The sequence below is a fragment of the Eschrichtius robustus genome, chromosome 10 (genome assembly GCF_028021215.1).
Source record: "Eschrichtius robustus isolate mEscRob2 chromosome 10, mEscRob2.pri, whole genome shotgun sequence".
NCBI lineage: Eukaryota > Metazoa > Chordata > Mammalia > Artiodactyla > Eschrichtiidae > Eschrichtius > Eschrichtius robustus.
The window spans coordinates 24,160,949-24,174,895 of NC_090833.1; the positions used below are offsets into that span (position 1 = coordinate 24,160,949).

Here is a 13,947-nt window from a genome sequence, read left to right on the forward strand (position 1 = left end):
CTACAGCAGCAGGGGGCGCTCGGGCCGGCAGGGGGCAGCACAGACCCGGTTTGCAAATACCCGGCGCAGCCCCGAGGGAGGAGGGCGTGCTGCAGTCCCGGCGGCTGTAGCGGCGGTGGCGGCGGAGGCGGCGGCTGTAGGTGCAGCCTCCCAGGTGGGAGGCGGGGGCTGCGGGCGCAGAGAAAGGCGCCTGGGGAGCGGGCGCTCGGCTGGGCCTCCTCGGGCCTGGGCGCGGCGAGTGGGAGCGAGCGCTCCAGGAGCACGCAGGCGCCCTGCTCCGGCTGGCCCTCGGCCGGCGCGCGGCGCGGGAGCAGCCCGCAGCCCGCCCCCGCGCCCCCCGCGCTCCCCCAGTCCTCGGGCCGCCCGCGGCCGGCAGTCGGGAGCGGCTCCTTGGCAGCGAGCGCAGGCCGCCGGCCCGGCAGGGCGCGTTGCGGCGGAGGCGGCGGCGGGACGGCTCCCGGGCCGCCCCGAGCGCGCCCTCCCGCCCGCGGCCACTCGCAGCCGGCGCTGGCCTGGCCGGCGCGCCCCGCAGGCAGCCGAAGCGCGGCCTCGTCCTCGGCGGGAGCGAGCCCCGGTCCGCAGCCGGCGGGAGGCGGCGCGGGCGGCTGCCTGCACTGACGGCGTCGCGGGGCGCTCCTGGGCGGCGGCGCAGCGGCGGCGGCGCAGGGGGCGGAGGCAGGGGACGCCCCCAGCCAGGATGCTGCGGTTCCTGCGCCGGACCTTTGGCCGCCGCTCCATGCAGCGCTACGCGCGGGGCGCGGCAGGGCGCGGGGCCGCCGGCCTGGGGGACGAGCGCGACGGGGGTCCGCGGGGGGGCCCGGCCGCCGCCGCCGTGTCCACGCTGCCCGCCGCGCCCGGGGGCAGCGTGTTCCCGGCCGGCGGCGGGCCCCTGCTCATAGGCTGCGCGACCGTGCACATCTCCGCCGCCGGGGCCTCCAAGGCCACCCTCTACTGCCGCGTCTTCCTGCTCGACGGGACCGAAGTGAGCGTGGACCTGCCGGTGAGTGACGGGGCCGGTCCGGGACACTGGCTCCCCGCGGCCCTTGGGGCAGCTCCCTTCCCCCGATGTTTCCCTCTGGGGCGCTCCCCTTGTACCTCTCCGGGATCCCCTCCCCCTTCTGCGAGCACTCCTAGTTCTGGTTCCCTCTCGGGCCACCCCGTCCTGCTCTCTTCCGGGACCCCATCCGTGGCCCGCGCCCCAGAGTCCCAAGTCCCCGCCCCCTGGCGCGGGTGACTGGTGTTCCCCTTCTATCCCCCAGGTTCCTGCATCGGCCTTCTCGGTGCTGGATTATTGGTTAGAAAATCTCAAAGCAATGCGGGGCTGCCATGGGGTGGCCCGCTTGCCCCGACAAACTCGCCACCAGGCCTTGGTGGGACGGCAAGGCGAAGAATCCCCCTCGCCTGCTGGCCGGCAGGTGCCCCAAGTTTGGGAGCGAGTCGGGGCTTCTGCTCTCTTCTGTTCCCATCTCGGTGCTCCACCCCGCCCCCCCCCCCCCGGTCCCATCCTAAAGAGCCCCTCTGGCTCGCTGCCTCACAGGCGGCTGGGCGACTTGGGAGCTAACTCTAGAATGGATTCTCGCGGACCAGGCCAACTTTGCACCGGCAGAGCCCCTTCTGGGGCGCTGGGAGTCGGCCCCGGGGTGCTGTCGGGCCTGGGGCGCCGGAATTTCCCCGGGGTCTGTGCGTGGAGCCGCGGAGGCACTCCAGGGCAGCTGCGCCTCGGCCTGAGCCCCGGCCACCCGCCCACAGGTGGTTGCACCCCGCCCCCTCCGGCAGAGAGCTAGGCTGGCGCTGCTGTCCCCGCCTGGGCGTCTGGCTACCAATGTGTCTTTCTAGCCGAAGGGGCCAGATCTGATCAAATCAAATCCGCACATTAGTGGGGCGTCTGCTGTGCACCCGGCGCTGCGGCAGACGGTGCCTTTGGGAATCTGGGTGTGACCGAGGACACAACAACGATTGAGCTTTAGATGAATGTTACAGAGCATCTCGAGGGTTTCAAGGGAAAAAAATAACATACCGGGACTTCGAAAGAAAGCATTTAGGCCTCCTCGGGTGGGGGAAATTGGACGTCATGAGAGAACTGGGAATATTGTAAGGGTTGTAGATGGGAAAATGAGAGCCTGCCTGGCCTGGGGTTTAACGTTTCCTTGTGTAGGTTTAATTTTGAGACAGTATCAGTTTATGGCGATTTTATTTTTGTGGTTCCTGGTGCTCTCCATAGGATATCATTTTGTTATGATAATACCCTTTGGGGGCCTTTTTATTCATGGAAAAGGAGCCAACATTCCAGTGCTTAGAACAGTTGTCTTTACAGTAGTATTAAAATGTTGCTGCTTCCCCAAGACGGGTCTCTCCAGCTTTTATTCAGCTGGGAGAGGAGGCCTGAAGGGGCCGGGAGGGGCGGGGTGGGGGGAGCCAGTGGTGAGGTGAGTGGGTTGCTTCTGGAGCAGGCAGCTGGTGTGTGGAGAGGATGTGGCGTATTCTGCATCTCGGATCTGGGAAAGGAATGCTCTGGTTTGGAACTTTGACAACGCTCATTGCTGATGGTTTTCTTGTCTGTTCCCCGGGGATGATTCGTTTATTAAATGTACTGCTTCTGTCAGGTTTGTGCGACAGGCTTAAGCGGTGTTTCTGGGATGAAGAATGCAAACCCAGTAAGATGCATGCGTAGTGAATAGACCCAAACAGGTACCGAAATGAACAGGTTGGGACGGGAATGCTGACTTAACCACAGCTGGTGGAACCCTGGCCCAGTGTGAGGGGAGGGGGATTTTGCATCCTAAAAGGTTTCTTCACTTTATTAAAGGCTACTTGACAAAAGAATTCACCAGGTTTTCTTATAATGGCAGATTTTTTGATGCTTTAAGATGTTATTTAGTGAACTCCCAATTTTATTTATACAGACACGCATACGTATATATACCCTGTCCAAAGGCAAATCCAGAGCAAATGCTGGCTTTTGTCATGTGAGCCCTTGCTTGGGGAGGAAAGATGGAGAAGAATAACCAGTGAGCACGGTTCATCGATTTAAAGATTTATTAGGCATTAGAACTGCATCGCACAGTCTCCTATGCCCATCTTCCCAGATCATAGTTTTAGTTCCTGTATTTAATTCTCAGAGTTACAAGGTGAGCTCCAGGCGGCCAGCTCCCCATGAATCTGTAGCATGCGTGCTCCTTCTCAGCGCATTTCAGCAAGCTCACTTTTTATGCTGTCCTTTTTGGCATTTAGTCCCACGGGTCATTATTCTCGTCTCCTGTGTTCCTGGATTTTTACCGCTTCCTGGGCCCCGGGGTTGCTTTGCTGCATGGCGCACAGGATTTACCTTTGACCGCCATCTCCCTAAGCTGGATTGTCTGTCTCCAGTCACTTGCACGGGCACGAAGCACACTTGCCAGGCTAACTATAACTCTTTTGTAATTAAAACCCTCTGGTGGTGGTAGCGTCAAGAATTCATCGCTCAGTATACTAACAGTGGTTATGCATTGTCATAAGCCGTTTTATTAGCCCTAGTCAGGATGCCTATGTTCCAGAATTGCCTCGAACACAACACCCCTGCTGTGATCGTGCTGGGGCACCTCGGTTTTCAGTTGTCGCCATTTATTGGGCGTCTCCAGTGTGCCAACTGCTGGACTGTGGACCCAAAGGTGAATGAGAGGTGGCCTTGAGGCTCTTGGGAAACACGTATAGCGGAGCGTCTTTTTATTGTTAAGTGATGCCGAGTGATACGACAGGCTCACTGGACAGGGTGCTGGTGGATGAATTGGGAGGACTTCCCAGAGACTTTGACACTTGAGGCTCTAGGATGTCAAATCCAGTGTCCCTTGTGCATTTAAAAAAAAAATTTTTTTTTAAATTTATTTTTTGGCCACACTGAGCGGCTTGTAGGATCTTAGTTCCCCGACCAGGGATCGAACCCGGGTTTGAACCCGGGTCCACGGCAGTGAAAGCCCGAGTCCTAACCATTGGACCACCAGGGAATTCCCCATTTTTAGATTACCTGTTGTGTCAGGGCCACTTCTTGGTCAAGCCACGACCCAGCTGTTATATATAACAAAGGAGGAAGCAAATGACAGGGCCTGGGGCCCCCTCCCCCAGGTGGTGGGCCTCGTCCCCTGGCATGCCTGTGTGTTCTTAACCTTTGCTGTGGATAGTCAGGATCTTTTTTAAAAAAAAAATCCATCGGTAATGTGCAGTTGGGAGTGGGCTTGCTGTCCAAACCCAGCTTCCACCCTACAGACCAGAGTGCCACCCTGAGCCATTCCTCTTCAGAAACCCTGGCGCTGCCTTGGAAGGTGCCCCGTGTCCATAGCCCAGCCCTGCCCTGCCCAACCCTCAGGTGTGGTCTGGTCAGAGCAGGCAGGACTCCCTCGGCCTGCCTGAGACTCTCCCCTTCTATTAATGCAGCTGAAGATCCCATCAGTGTGCTTGGCAGCGGTACCCACTGTTGACTCATATTAGCTCTCTGTTGACTAAAGCCCTGGCATCGCTTTTGCTCGCGCGGCTGTTGCTCAGCCCCGTCGCCCCCCTCCCCTGCGTGCGCAGTCTTCCAGCAGCTCTGTGTGGAAAGCCGGGAGGGTGTGTGGCTGGCTGGTTAGCACCCCCCCCGCCCCCATGCCTTGGAGGGCACGGCCTGTTGGCCAGTATTGCATTTGGTGCAGTTGCTTTCACTGTCCCTGGAGCTCCGCAGTGACTTGTATGGTACAGGGCAAGCACGGAGAGTTTCAGGGTAGGAAGATGCATGTTTGAGTCTTGGCAACTGGGCTGTGCAGCCCTGGGCTACTTGAATCTCGATTTTCTGGTCTTTAAAATGGGACGATTACATGACAAAAAGGATATGAAAAGCCTCAGGAAACAGCAGGGTGCTAAAGGGTTGCTAGTAGGTTGTAATCTTACACACATCTCAGTGCCTTCTCTTTGACCTGTGAAAAGTGATTGGGAAGTTTTCTAGAAATGAACATTAAAGAAAAAAAAAAAGGCTGGGAATTCCCTGGTGGTCCAGTGGTTAGGACTCCGTGTTTTTACTGCCAAGGGCCCCGGTTCGATCTCTGGTCGGGGAGCTAAGATCCCGCAACATGTGCGGTGTGTCCCCCCCACCAAAAAAAAAAAAAAAACGGTGCCAGGAAGCCTAAACAGAGCCCAGTGCCGCTTGGCGGGGCCAGGGGTGGGGCTTGATTGAATGTGGGGGGACTGAGTAGTGGACTGTAGCTTGGAGGGCAGGGGTATCTTCACCCTCAGTGGTGGGAAGAAATGGGGAACTACATAAGGCCCTAGGAAACAGGAGAAGGCAGCTCCTCATTTCCATCCTCTCCCAAGGTTCTGGCTGCCATGGACACCCTGCCTTATCCCAGACCTCTGGGTGACTTGCCTTTTCCTGCTTCTGAGGGAAGGTATTGGCTCAAGGTGGCCCTTCAGGGCTTACCCTGCCCCCATCTCCAACCCCCCCAGACCGTGAATGAGACCGTGGGGAGCCTTGGATAACTGTGTGGGTCATGGGTTTGTGTATTTTTTTAAAATACCTTTGTTTTAAAAGTAGGGCTGCTGGCGAAGGAGGGGAGTGGGCCAGAGAGGTGGATGGTGAACATCCTTCCCAAGTGGGATAGAGGTGCGATCTCCAACTCTGGTTCCCCACTTGCTGGATTGTTGGTGTTAATATGCAGGGAGGGGGTGTCTGCCAGCCTCTCCAGTGCCAGTAACATGACCCTGCGCTGGGCCAGGACTGAACAAATATTAACTTGCTAAGCACTTTCACGTGCATAATCTCATTGAATTCTGTTGCTAGTGCACTGTTGTGGATGAAGGCACAGGTCTGTTTAATTCTGAAATAGCAAAAGGTTGGGGGCGCGGGTACTGGGAGGTAGAACTTTCCCTTACATTCTTGCATAGGGACTTAGAAAAAAATCCACTCCTTCACCACAGAAATCCTCCGCCCACAGTTTGTCCTCAAAACACGTGTCCCGTCCTTCTCCGCTGCCTGACTCCTGTTGCCAGCCTCCTCCACGCTGCCTGGAGCGTTTCTCCTGCAGGAATCTGGTTCCTTGCACTTGGGTTTCCTCCTCGGGCCGTGGCAGCTGCCTGCGGGCAGGGTCAGCTGCTGATTCATCTTGGTGTTTTTCTTCAGGTTGGCATGTGCTTTCCTCCCCCACTTGCATTTCACAGGAGAACATGTTGGCAGCAGAAAGATTAGAAAATATAGAGAAGCAAGAGAAGTTAAAAAGATCTAAAATCACATCAGAGATAATAAGCACTTTTAAAATTGTGGTGTGTGTCCATCTGTACTTTTCTCTTTGTTTTTAGATATGAATCTTATTTTAAGTGACGACTTTACATGGGTTGATGAAAGTAAAGTCTCTTTTCCCCACCCCTTCAGCACAAATGAATCGGGACCTAGACCCCAAGTTTGTGTCTCTTTAGGGTGGGACCCTTTTCCCCCCTTTACAGTCCCTGGGACCGTAGCTGGGGCGGGGAGCCCCCTGTGGCCGTCTGAGCTGTGTGCCCCCTACTGCCTGGCTAAGAAGAGGGCTCCCCATCCCTGGAGCCCTTCCCCACCAATCACCTCTGCTCTCTGGCAGGTTAACGTCCTGTTGATGGGGCCACAAAGTCCCCTTGCATCTGAGGGCTTGTGTTCTGAACACCTGCTTTGGGGTGGTGACCACTCTCGCCTGCCCAGGGATGCCCAGGCTCTGTTACCAGCTGGGGCTGATCTGGCAGAGGCAGGTGGGTGAACTTGCAGCGTCCCAGGTGTGCCCCCTCTGCCCTAGGGCCCCTTCATCTCCTTCTGCAACCTCTTCGGCTTCTCTCTGCAGCTGGATGTATCTCACTAGTCCCACTTGATTTTAATTTCTGGTTTATTTTTGTTTTCCAAAATGTTTTTGTTTGCCCACTTGTTTTCTTCAGTCGGCATAGACTTGTTGAGCACTTACCCTGCGTGAAGCGTTCGGGATGGGTACAGGAGGGATGAGAGAGTCCCAGTCTAGAAGGGGAGACAGTGTAAATATACTAGATAACTCGGAACTCCACATGAGGTAGTACGGGGGGTGAGCGATTGAACTGTGGTGTGGATTTGGAGAAGGTTTGATGCCCAAAGTGGCATCGAGTTGTCCCGAAGGTTGCCTGGGAGTTCAGCTGTTAGATTTGGTCAGAGGCGTTGGGGCAGAGGAAACAGAAGGTGCAGACGCGTGGAAGATGGGAGCCAGAAAACCCCACTTGCTGGACTTGGGGCTCCTTGGGGTCGGGGAGGATTATGAGCTCCAGCTATGTCCCTGAGTCTTGAAGGAGTAAGTGAGGAACCTGTGAAGCACAGAGGAGGGTCTCAGGCCAGTAAGAGCCAGGGGCCACTGTGTGTCGGTCCTGTGCTAATTGCTTAAGTGACTGTTTTGTTGGACCCTCACAGAACCTCTTTTGGTGGTTACTGTTGTTAGCCCTGATTTGTGAGGGGGAGAATCAGGGCTTAGCAGGCTGGGTAAGAAACTTGCCCGTGTCACATAGCAAAGGCAGACTCTAGCTTCGAGCTCGGGTAGTCTGCCGGCAGATGATTTGTGTCCTCTGACCCAGGACTGGGCATGCGAGGGGTGGGAGCGGGGGGTTTCTGAGCCTGCCCCAGAGGCCCCGAGGTGGGTGGGGACCCTGAGCCTCAGAAGGGTGTCCTCCTTTCCAGGCCACTTGGGGTTTCCAGACATCGGATTCACACCTGTAGTCATATTCAGTGAGTGTAGTTTCGCCCAGAGTGCATTCTGATTTGAGGCCCATAGTTCTTCAACACTGAGGTTGGAAGTAGGCTACATTTTTTAAAAGTGTTTGATAGAATAACACTAAAATTATCACAAAGAAAAGCATTTTACATATTCCCATCCTGCTGCATAGCAACTGGTTGGTTTCACTGCTCCCTTCAATCTTTGCGCTTTTGCATACATGTTTATAAACATGGTGTGCATTCTTGTGTATCCTTTTTTAATTTTTTAAAATTTTCTTCCTCCTATCCGAGCCTTCCAGACATACTTCTCACCCAGTTTGGTGCCCTCTTGTTGTGCTTATTCTGGATTACTTAAATTAGCCCCTCATGCTCTGTGTGTGTGTGTGTGTGTGTGTGTGTGTGTGTGTGTGTGTGTGTAGTAATACCTGTCTCTACCTGTCTCTTGGGGTTGAAGGTTGATATGCAAAGCACCTGGTATCTTACCTGTTAGGCATGCCTACCCCCACAGGCTCGCAGAATCTGTGTTACTTCTCTTAGTTGCCACCATCCGGGAAGGTGTTGGTGTTATTATCCCCTTTACGCACACGGTCTCAGGGAGCAGTTGGTCCTGGGCCAGCTGTAAGTGTGGTGGAGCCAGAATCGAATCTAGGTTTCCTGACTCGTCCTCCACTGCTCTTCCCCCAGCCCGTGCGGTGCACACCTGGCTTTCCTGTTTGAAAGGTGTGCTCCTTGGAACTCCTGGGGAAGGTCAGAATCCTTTGTAATTTGATGGGTCAGAATTTCATGCCATAAACCGCCCTGTCTTTCCTGAAACTTTTTGCTTTTCAGCATCTCTGGCATTTGGGTTCTGTCTACCATTTCTCAGCAATTTTTGCAGGTTCTTTTTCCCCAAAGTCATAGTTGGCTGAGTGCCCAGAATTTCCTGCTTGAAGTTGAGACCTGGAGGGTGACCTCCCCAGGGCCCTGTGCCAGCGGTGGCATCATCCAGAGCATCTTTGTTTCCCAGCACTGAGCCTGGTCCCAGGGGTGGGATTGCCCAGGCAGCTGGCCCGGCGGGGAGGACGTGGACTGACAGGCTCCCCGGGTGCCTGCAGGGTCGGCATCCCTCGGCTCTGTGGTGTCTCTTCCATGCCCGTTTCCCGTCTGAATGCTGTTGTTATCCGTGTCCTACCTTACATGTGCTCAAGGGGGTTGAGGTAGGCCTGATGGCACCTCTCCTTTATCCTACCGGTTTGCTTGCTCAGCTGCACCTTCCTTGAGTTACGGATTTTTAAAAATTGTGGTCATATGTAAGTAGCATAAAATTTACCATTTTAACCATTTTCAGGTGTACAGTTCAGTGGCATTGAGTACATTGACATTGTTGTGCAACCATCACCACTATCCATCTCCAGAATGTTTTCATCATCCCAAATTAAAACTCGGTGCCCACTAAACACGAAGTCCCCATTCCTCTTTCCCCGTAGCCCCTGGTAACCTCTAGTCTGCTTTCTGTCTCTGTGAATTTGACTACTCTTAGTACCTCCTATAAGTGGAATCATACAGTACTTGTTTCTTTGTGTCTGGCCTCTTTCACTTAGCATAATGTCTTCAAGTCCATCCGTGTCGTAACATGTATCAGAATTTCCTTCCTTTATAAGGCTGAATAGTATTCCAATGTATGGATGTGCCACATTTTGTTGACCCGTTCATCCAAGTTTCAGACTTTTCTGCACATCCGGGCCTTGCCTGTTCACCAGTGGCACTGCCGTCAGAGACTTGGATGTCCCCAGCCCTCTCCTTGGGGGTTTTGTTCTTGGCATTCTGGCACCCGCTTGCCTGGGGCTCATTTTATTTTATTTTATTTATTTTGGCTGTGCCAGGTCTTAGTTGCAACGCTCGGGATCTTCGTTGCAGCATGCGACTCTTAGTTGTGGCATGCGTGCAGGATCTAGTTTCCCGACCAGGGATCGAACCCGGGCCCCCTGCATTGGGAACGCAGAGTCTTACCCACTGGACCACCAGGGAAGTCCCTGGACTCATCCTCCCAGTTGTCTGGTCTTTTGTCTGAGTTGCTCAGTGTTGGCAGGTCCTCTGTCCAGTCATTCTTTACATCTTTTAATGACGAAAATACAAATACAAAAGAGTATCTGTAACATGACTAGTTCTAAAGAAAAATAATACGGTGAACATCCGGGTACCCACCACCCAGCTTAAGAACAAAGAGCATCGCCAGTGCTGTAATGGCCCCCCATGCTCCTCCCCAGTGACCTTCCCCTCCCTCCTGCTCTCCTGAAGTTTGTCTCTCATCCCTTTTTTGATGAGTTTGCCTCATACGTGTGTTTCCCTAAATGATTATTGTTAGTCCTGCATGTTAGTGAACTTTATAGTAAATGGATTTTTCACTCAATACTGTGTCTGTGAGAGATTCATCCATATCGATGAGGTAACTGTAGTTCTTGCTGCGCTGCATGAATATACCAGAATATAGTTATCCTTTGTCGGTGGACATTTGGGATGTTTTCAGTTTGGAGCTGTTAGAAAAAAATGCTGCTTTGAACCTTCTGGAATTGGTCTTCCTGGTGCACATATGCTCGCAAGTGTCTCTCCTGGGTGTGTACCAGTGGCTGGGAGGGTGGCGGGCAGGGCCTGTTAAGATCATGCGAAATTGTTTTCTCTAGAGTCCCAGCAGCACATAAAAGCGTCTGCTAATCTGTTCTTCAGCCCTTGGCATTGGACAGCTTTTCTGTTTTATTTTAGCAGTCTCGTGGGAGTTAGTAGGAACTCATTGTGGTCTTCACTTTTCCCCAGTTGTTGATGGGGTGGAGTATCTTTGCCTGTGTTATGAACCATGAACGTATTTCCTCCTGGTATGCCTTGTTCTATGATGTTTGCCTGTTTTTTAGTTGCGTTGTATTTTTCTCATCACGTTCAGCTCACTGCCTGCTGGCCTTGATGAGATTGTCTCCTATACCCACTTCCTCTTCCGAGGTCACCTCAATGGAACAAAGGAGAACACTTCTCTGTAAGCCCCCCCTTGCGGGCCTTTCCTCACGACACAGGAATTAACGTTTTGTCTTCCATTTTGCTGTGAATGAGCTGAAGTCTGTTGCTGCTGGTGGCTTTTGGTGAGCAGTTGCAGCATCTGTGGTATTCATTCAATTCTGCCTACTTTTTTTCCCCCAGTTTTTATTAATTGAAATTTTAAATGCAGTCAAAAGCACAGAGAACCCCAAGTACCCATCATACAATGAACATAATCCAAGTACCCATTGTTAAGCTTCATCTTTTCTTAATGTGGCCCCTCTCTTTTCATCTGTCTCTTCACCTCTGTTACTTCCCAATTCTTTTAAAACAAATTCCAAAACAAAGTCCCAATTATCTAAAAGATAAGGGCTGTGTTTTTTTAAATAGTCACAGTATTATTAAAACACCTAGAGAGGGCAGACAGCAGAAGCAAGAAGAACTACAATCCTGCAGCCTGTGGAACAAAAACCACATTCACAGAAAGATAGACAAGATGAAAAGGCAGAGGGCTCTGTACCAGATGAAGGAACAAGATAAAACCCCAGAAAAACAACGAAATAAAGTGGAGATAGGCAACCTTCCAGAAAAAGAATTCAGAATAACGATAGTGAAGAGGATCCAGGACCTCGGAAAAAGAATGGAGGCAAAGATCGAGAATATGCAAGAAATGTTTAACAAAGACCTAGAAGAATTAAAGGACAAACAAACAGAGATGACCAATACAATAACTGAAATGAAGACTACACTAGAAGGAATCAATAGCAGAATAACTGAGGCAGAAGAACGGATAAGTGACTTGGAAGACAGAATGGTGGAATTCACTGCTGTGGAACAGACTAAAGAAAAAAGAATGAAAAGAAATGAAGACAGCCTAAGAGACCTCTGGGACAACATTAAATGCAACAACATTCGCATTATAGGGGTCCCAGAAGGAGAAGAGAGAGAGAAAGGACCAGAGAAAATATTTGAAGAGATAATAGTCGAAAACTTCTCTAACATGGGAAAGGAAATAGCCACCCAAGTCCAGGAAGCGCAGCAAGTCCCATACAGGATAAATCCAAGGAGAAACATGCCGAGACACATAGTAATCAAATTGGCAAAAATTAAAGACAAAGAAAAATTATTGAAAGCAGCAAGGGAAAAATGACAAATAACATACAAGGGAACTCCCATAAGGTTAACAGCTGATTTCTCAGCAGAAACTCTACAAGCCAGAAGGGAGTGGCATGATATACTTAAAGTGATGAAAGAGAAGAACCTACAACCAAGATTACTCTACCCGGCAAGGATCTCATTCAGATTCGATGGAGAAATCGAAAGCTTTACAGACAAGCAAAAGCTAAGAGAATTCAGCACCACCAAACCAGCTCTACAACAAATGCTAAAGGAACTTCTCTAAGTGGGAAACACAAGAGAAGAAAAGGACCTACAAAAACAAACCCAAAACAATTAAGAAAATGGTAATAGGAACATACATATCGATAATTACCTTAAATGTGAATGGATTAAACGCTCCAACCAAAAGACACAGGCTTGCTGAATGGATACAAAAACAAGACCCATCTATATGCTGTCTACAGGAGACCCACTTCAGACCTAGGGACACATACAGACTGAAAGTGAGGGGATGGAAAAAGATATTCCATGCAAATGGAAATCAAAAGAAAGCTGGAGTAGCAATACTCATATCAGATAAAATAGACTTTAAAATAAAGAATGTTACAAGAGACAAGGAAGGACACTACATAATGATCAAGGGATCAATCCAAGAAGAAGATATAACAATTATAAATATATATGCACCCAACATAGGAGCACCTCAATACATAAGGCAACTGCTAGCAGCTATAAAAAAGGAAATCGACAGTAACACAATAGTAGTGGGGGACTTTAACACCTCACTCACACCAATGGACAGATCATCCAAAATGAAAATAAATAAGGAAACAGAAGCTTTAAATGACACAATAGACCAGATAGATTTAATTGATATTTATAGGACATTCCATCCAAAAACAGCAGATTACACTTTCTTCTCAAGTGCGCACGGAACATTCTCCAGGATAGATCACATCTTGGGTCACAAATCAAGCCTCAGTAAATTTAAGAAAATTGAAATCATATCAAGCATCTTTTCTGACCACACCACTATGAGATTAGAAATGAATTACAGGGGAAAAAAACGTAAAAAACACAAACACATGGAGGCTAAATAATACGTTACTAAATAACCAAGAGATCACTGAAGAAATCAAAGAGGAAATCAGAAAATACCTAGAGACAAATGACAATGAAAACACGATGACCCAAAACCTATGGGATGCAGCAAAAGCAGTCCTAAGAGGGAAGTTTATAGCTATACAAGCCTACCTCAAGAAATAAGAAAAATCTCAAGTAAACCATCTGACCTTACACCTAAAGGAACTAGAGAAAGAAGAACAAACAAAACCCAAAGTTAGCAGAAGGAAATAAATCATAAAGATCAGAGCAGAAATAAATGAAATAGAAACAAAGAAAACAATAGCAAAGATCAAGAAAACTAAAAGCTGGTTCTTAGAGAAGATAAACAAAATTGATAAACCATTAGCCAGACTCATCAAGAAAAAGAGGGAGAGGACTCAGATCAATAAAATTAGAAATGAAAAAGGAGAAGTTACAACAGACACTGCAGAAATACAAAGCATCCTAAGAGACTACTACAAGCAACTCCAATATCACTGATGAATACAGATGCAAAAATCCTCAACAAAATACTAGCAAACAGTATCCAACAACACATTAAAAGGATCATACACCATGATCAAGTGGGATTTATCCCAGGGATGCAAGGATTCTTCAATGTACGCAAATCAATCAATGTGATACACCATATTATCAAATTGATGAATAAAAACCATAAAAAAAAAACACCTAAAAATAATTAACAATTGTTTTTTAGTCTCAGATATATAGTCAGTGTTCAGATTTTCTTATTTGGTTGTCACAAGGTCCTTTCATTGTATTTGGTTGATATTCTATCTAAAGCTCTTTAAGAATTTTTTTAAATGTTATTTTTCCTTGCTCTATTGAGGCATAATTGACAAATAAAAGTGGTATATATTTGAGACGTAAAGCATGGTGATTTGATATACGTTTGCATTGCAAAATGGTTACTGTGCATTGAGCTCATTAACATATCTGTCACCTCGCCAGTCACCATTTCTTCGTGTGTGTATCTTAGCAGATTTCAAGGATACTCTACATTATAA

At 49.9% G+C, this 13,947-nt stretch overlaps 1 protein-coding gene across 2 annotated transcripts in view; it reads left to right on the forward strand.

Annotated features, from left to right (window-relative positions):
- The first annotated feature begins 697 nt into the window (after positions 1 to 697).
- The window catches only part of EPB41L4B (erythrocyte membrane protein band 4.1 like 4B), a 146,380-nt gene continuing 133,130 nt past the window's right edge, over positions 698 to 13,947 (forward strand). For both annotated transcript variants that reach the window (XM_068553262.1, XM_068553263.1), the window contains exon 1: positions 698 to 1,000. In XM_068553262.1, coding sequence (XP_068409363.1) covers positions 698 to 1,000 — 303 coding nt within the window. The remainder of the gene's footprint in view (positions 1,001 to 13,947) is intronic.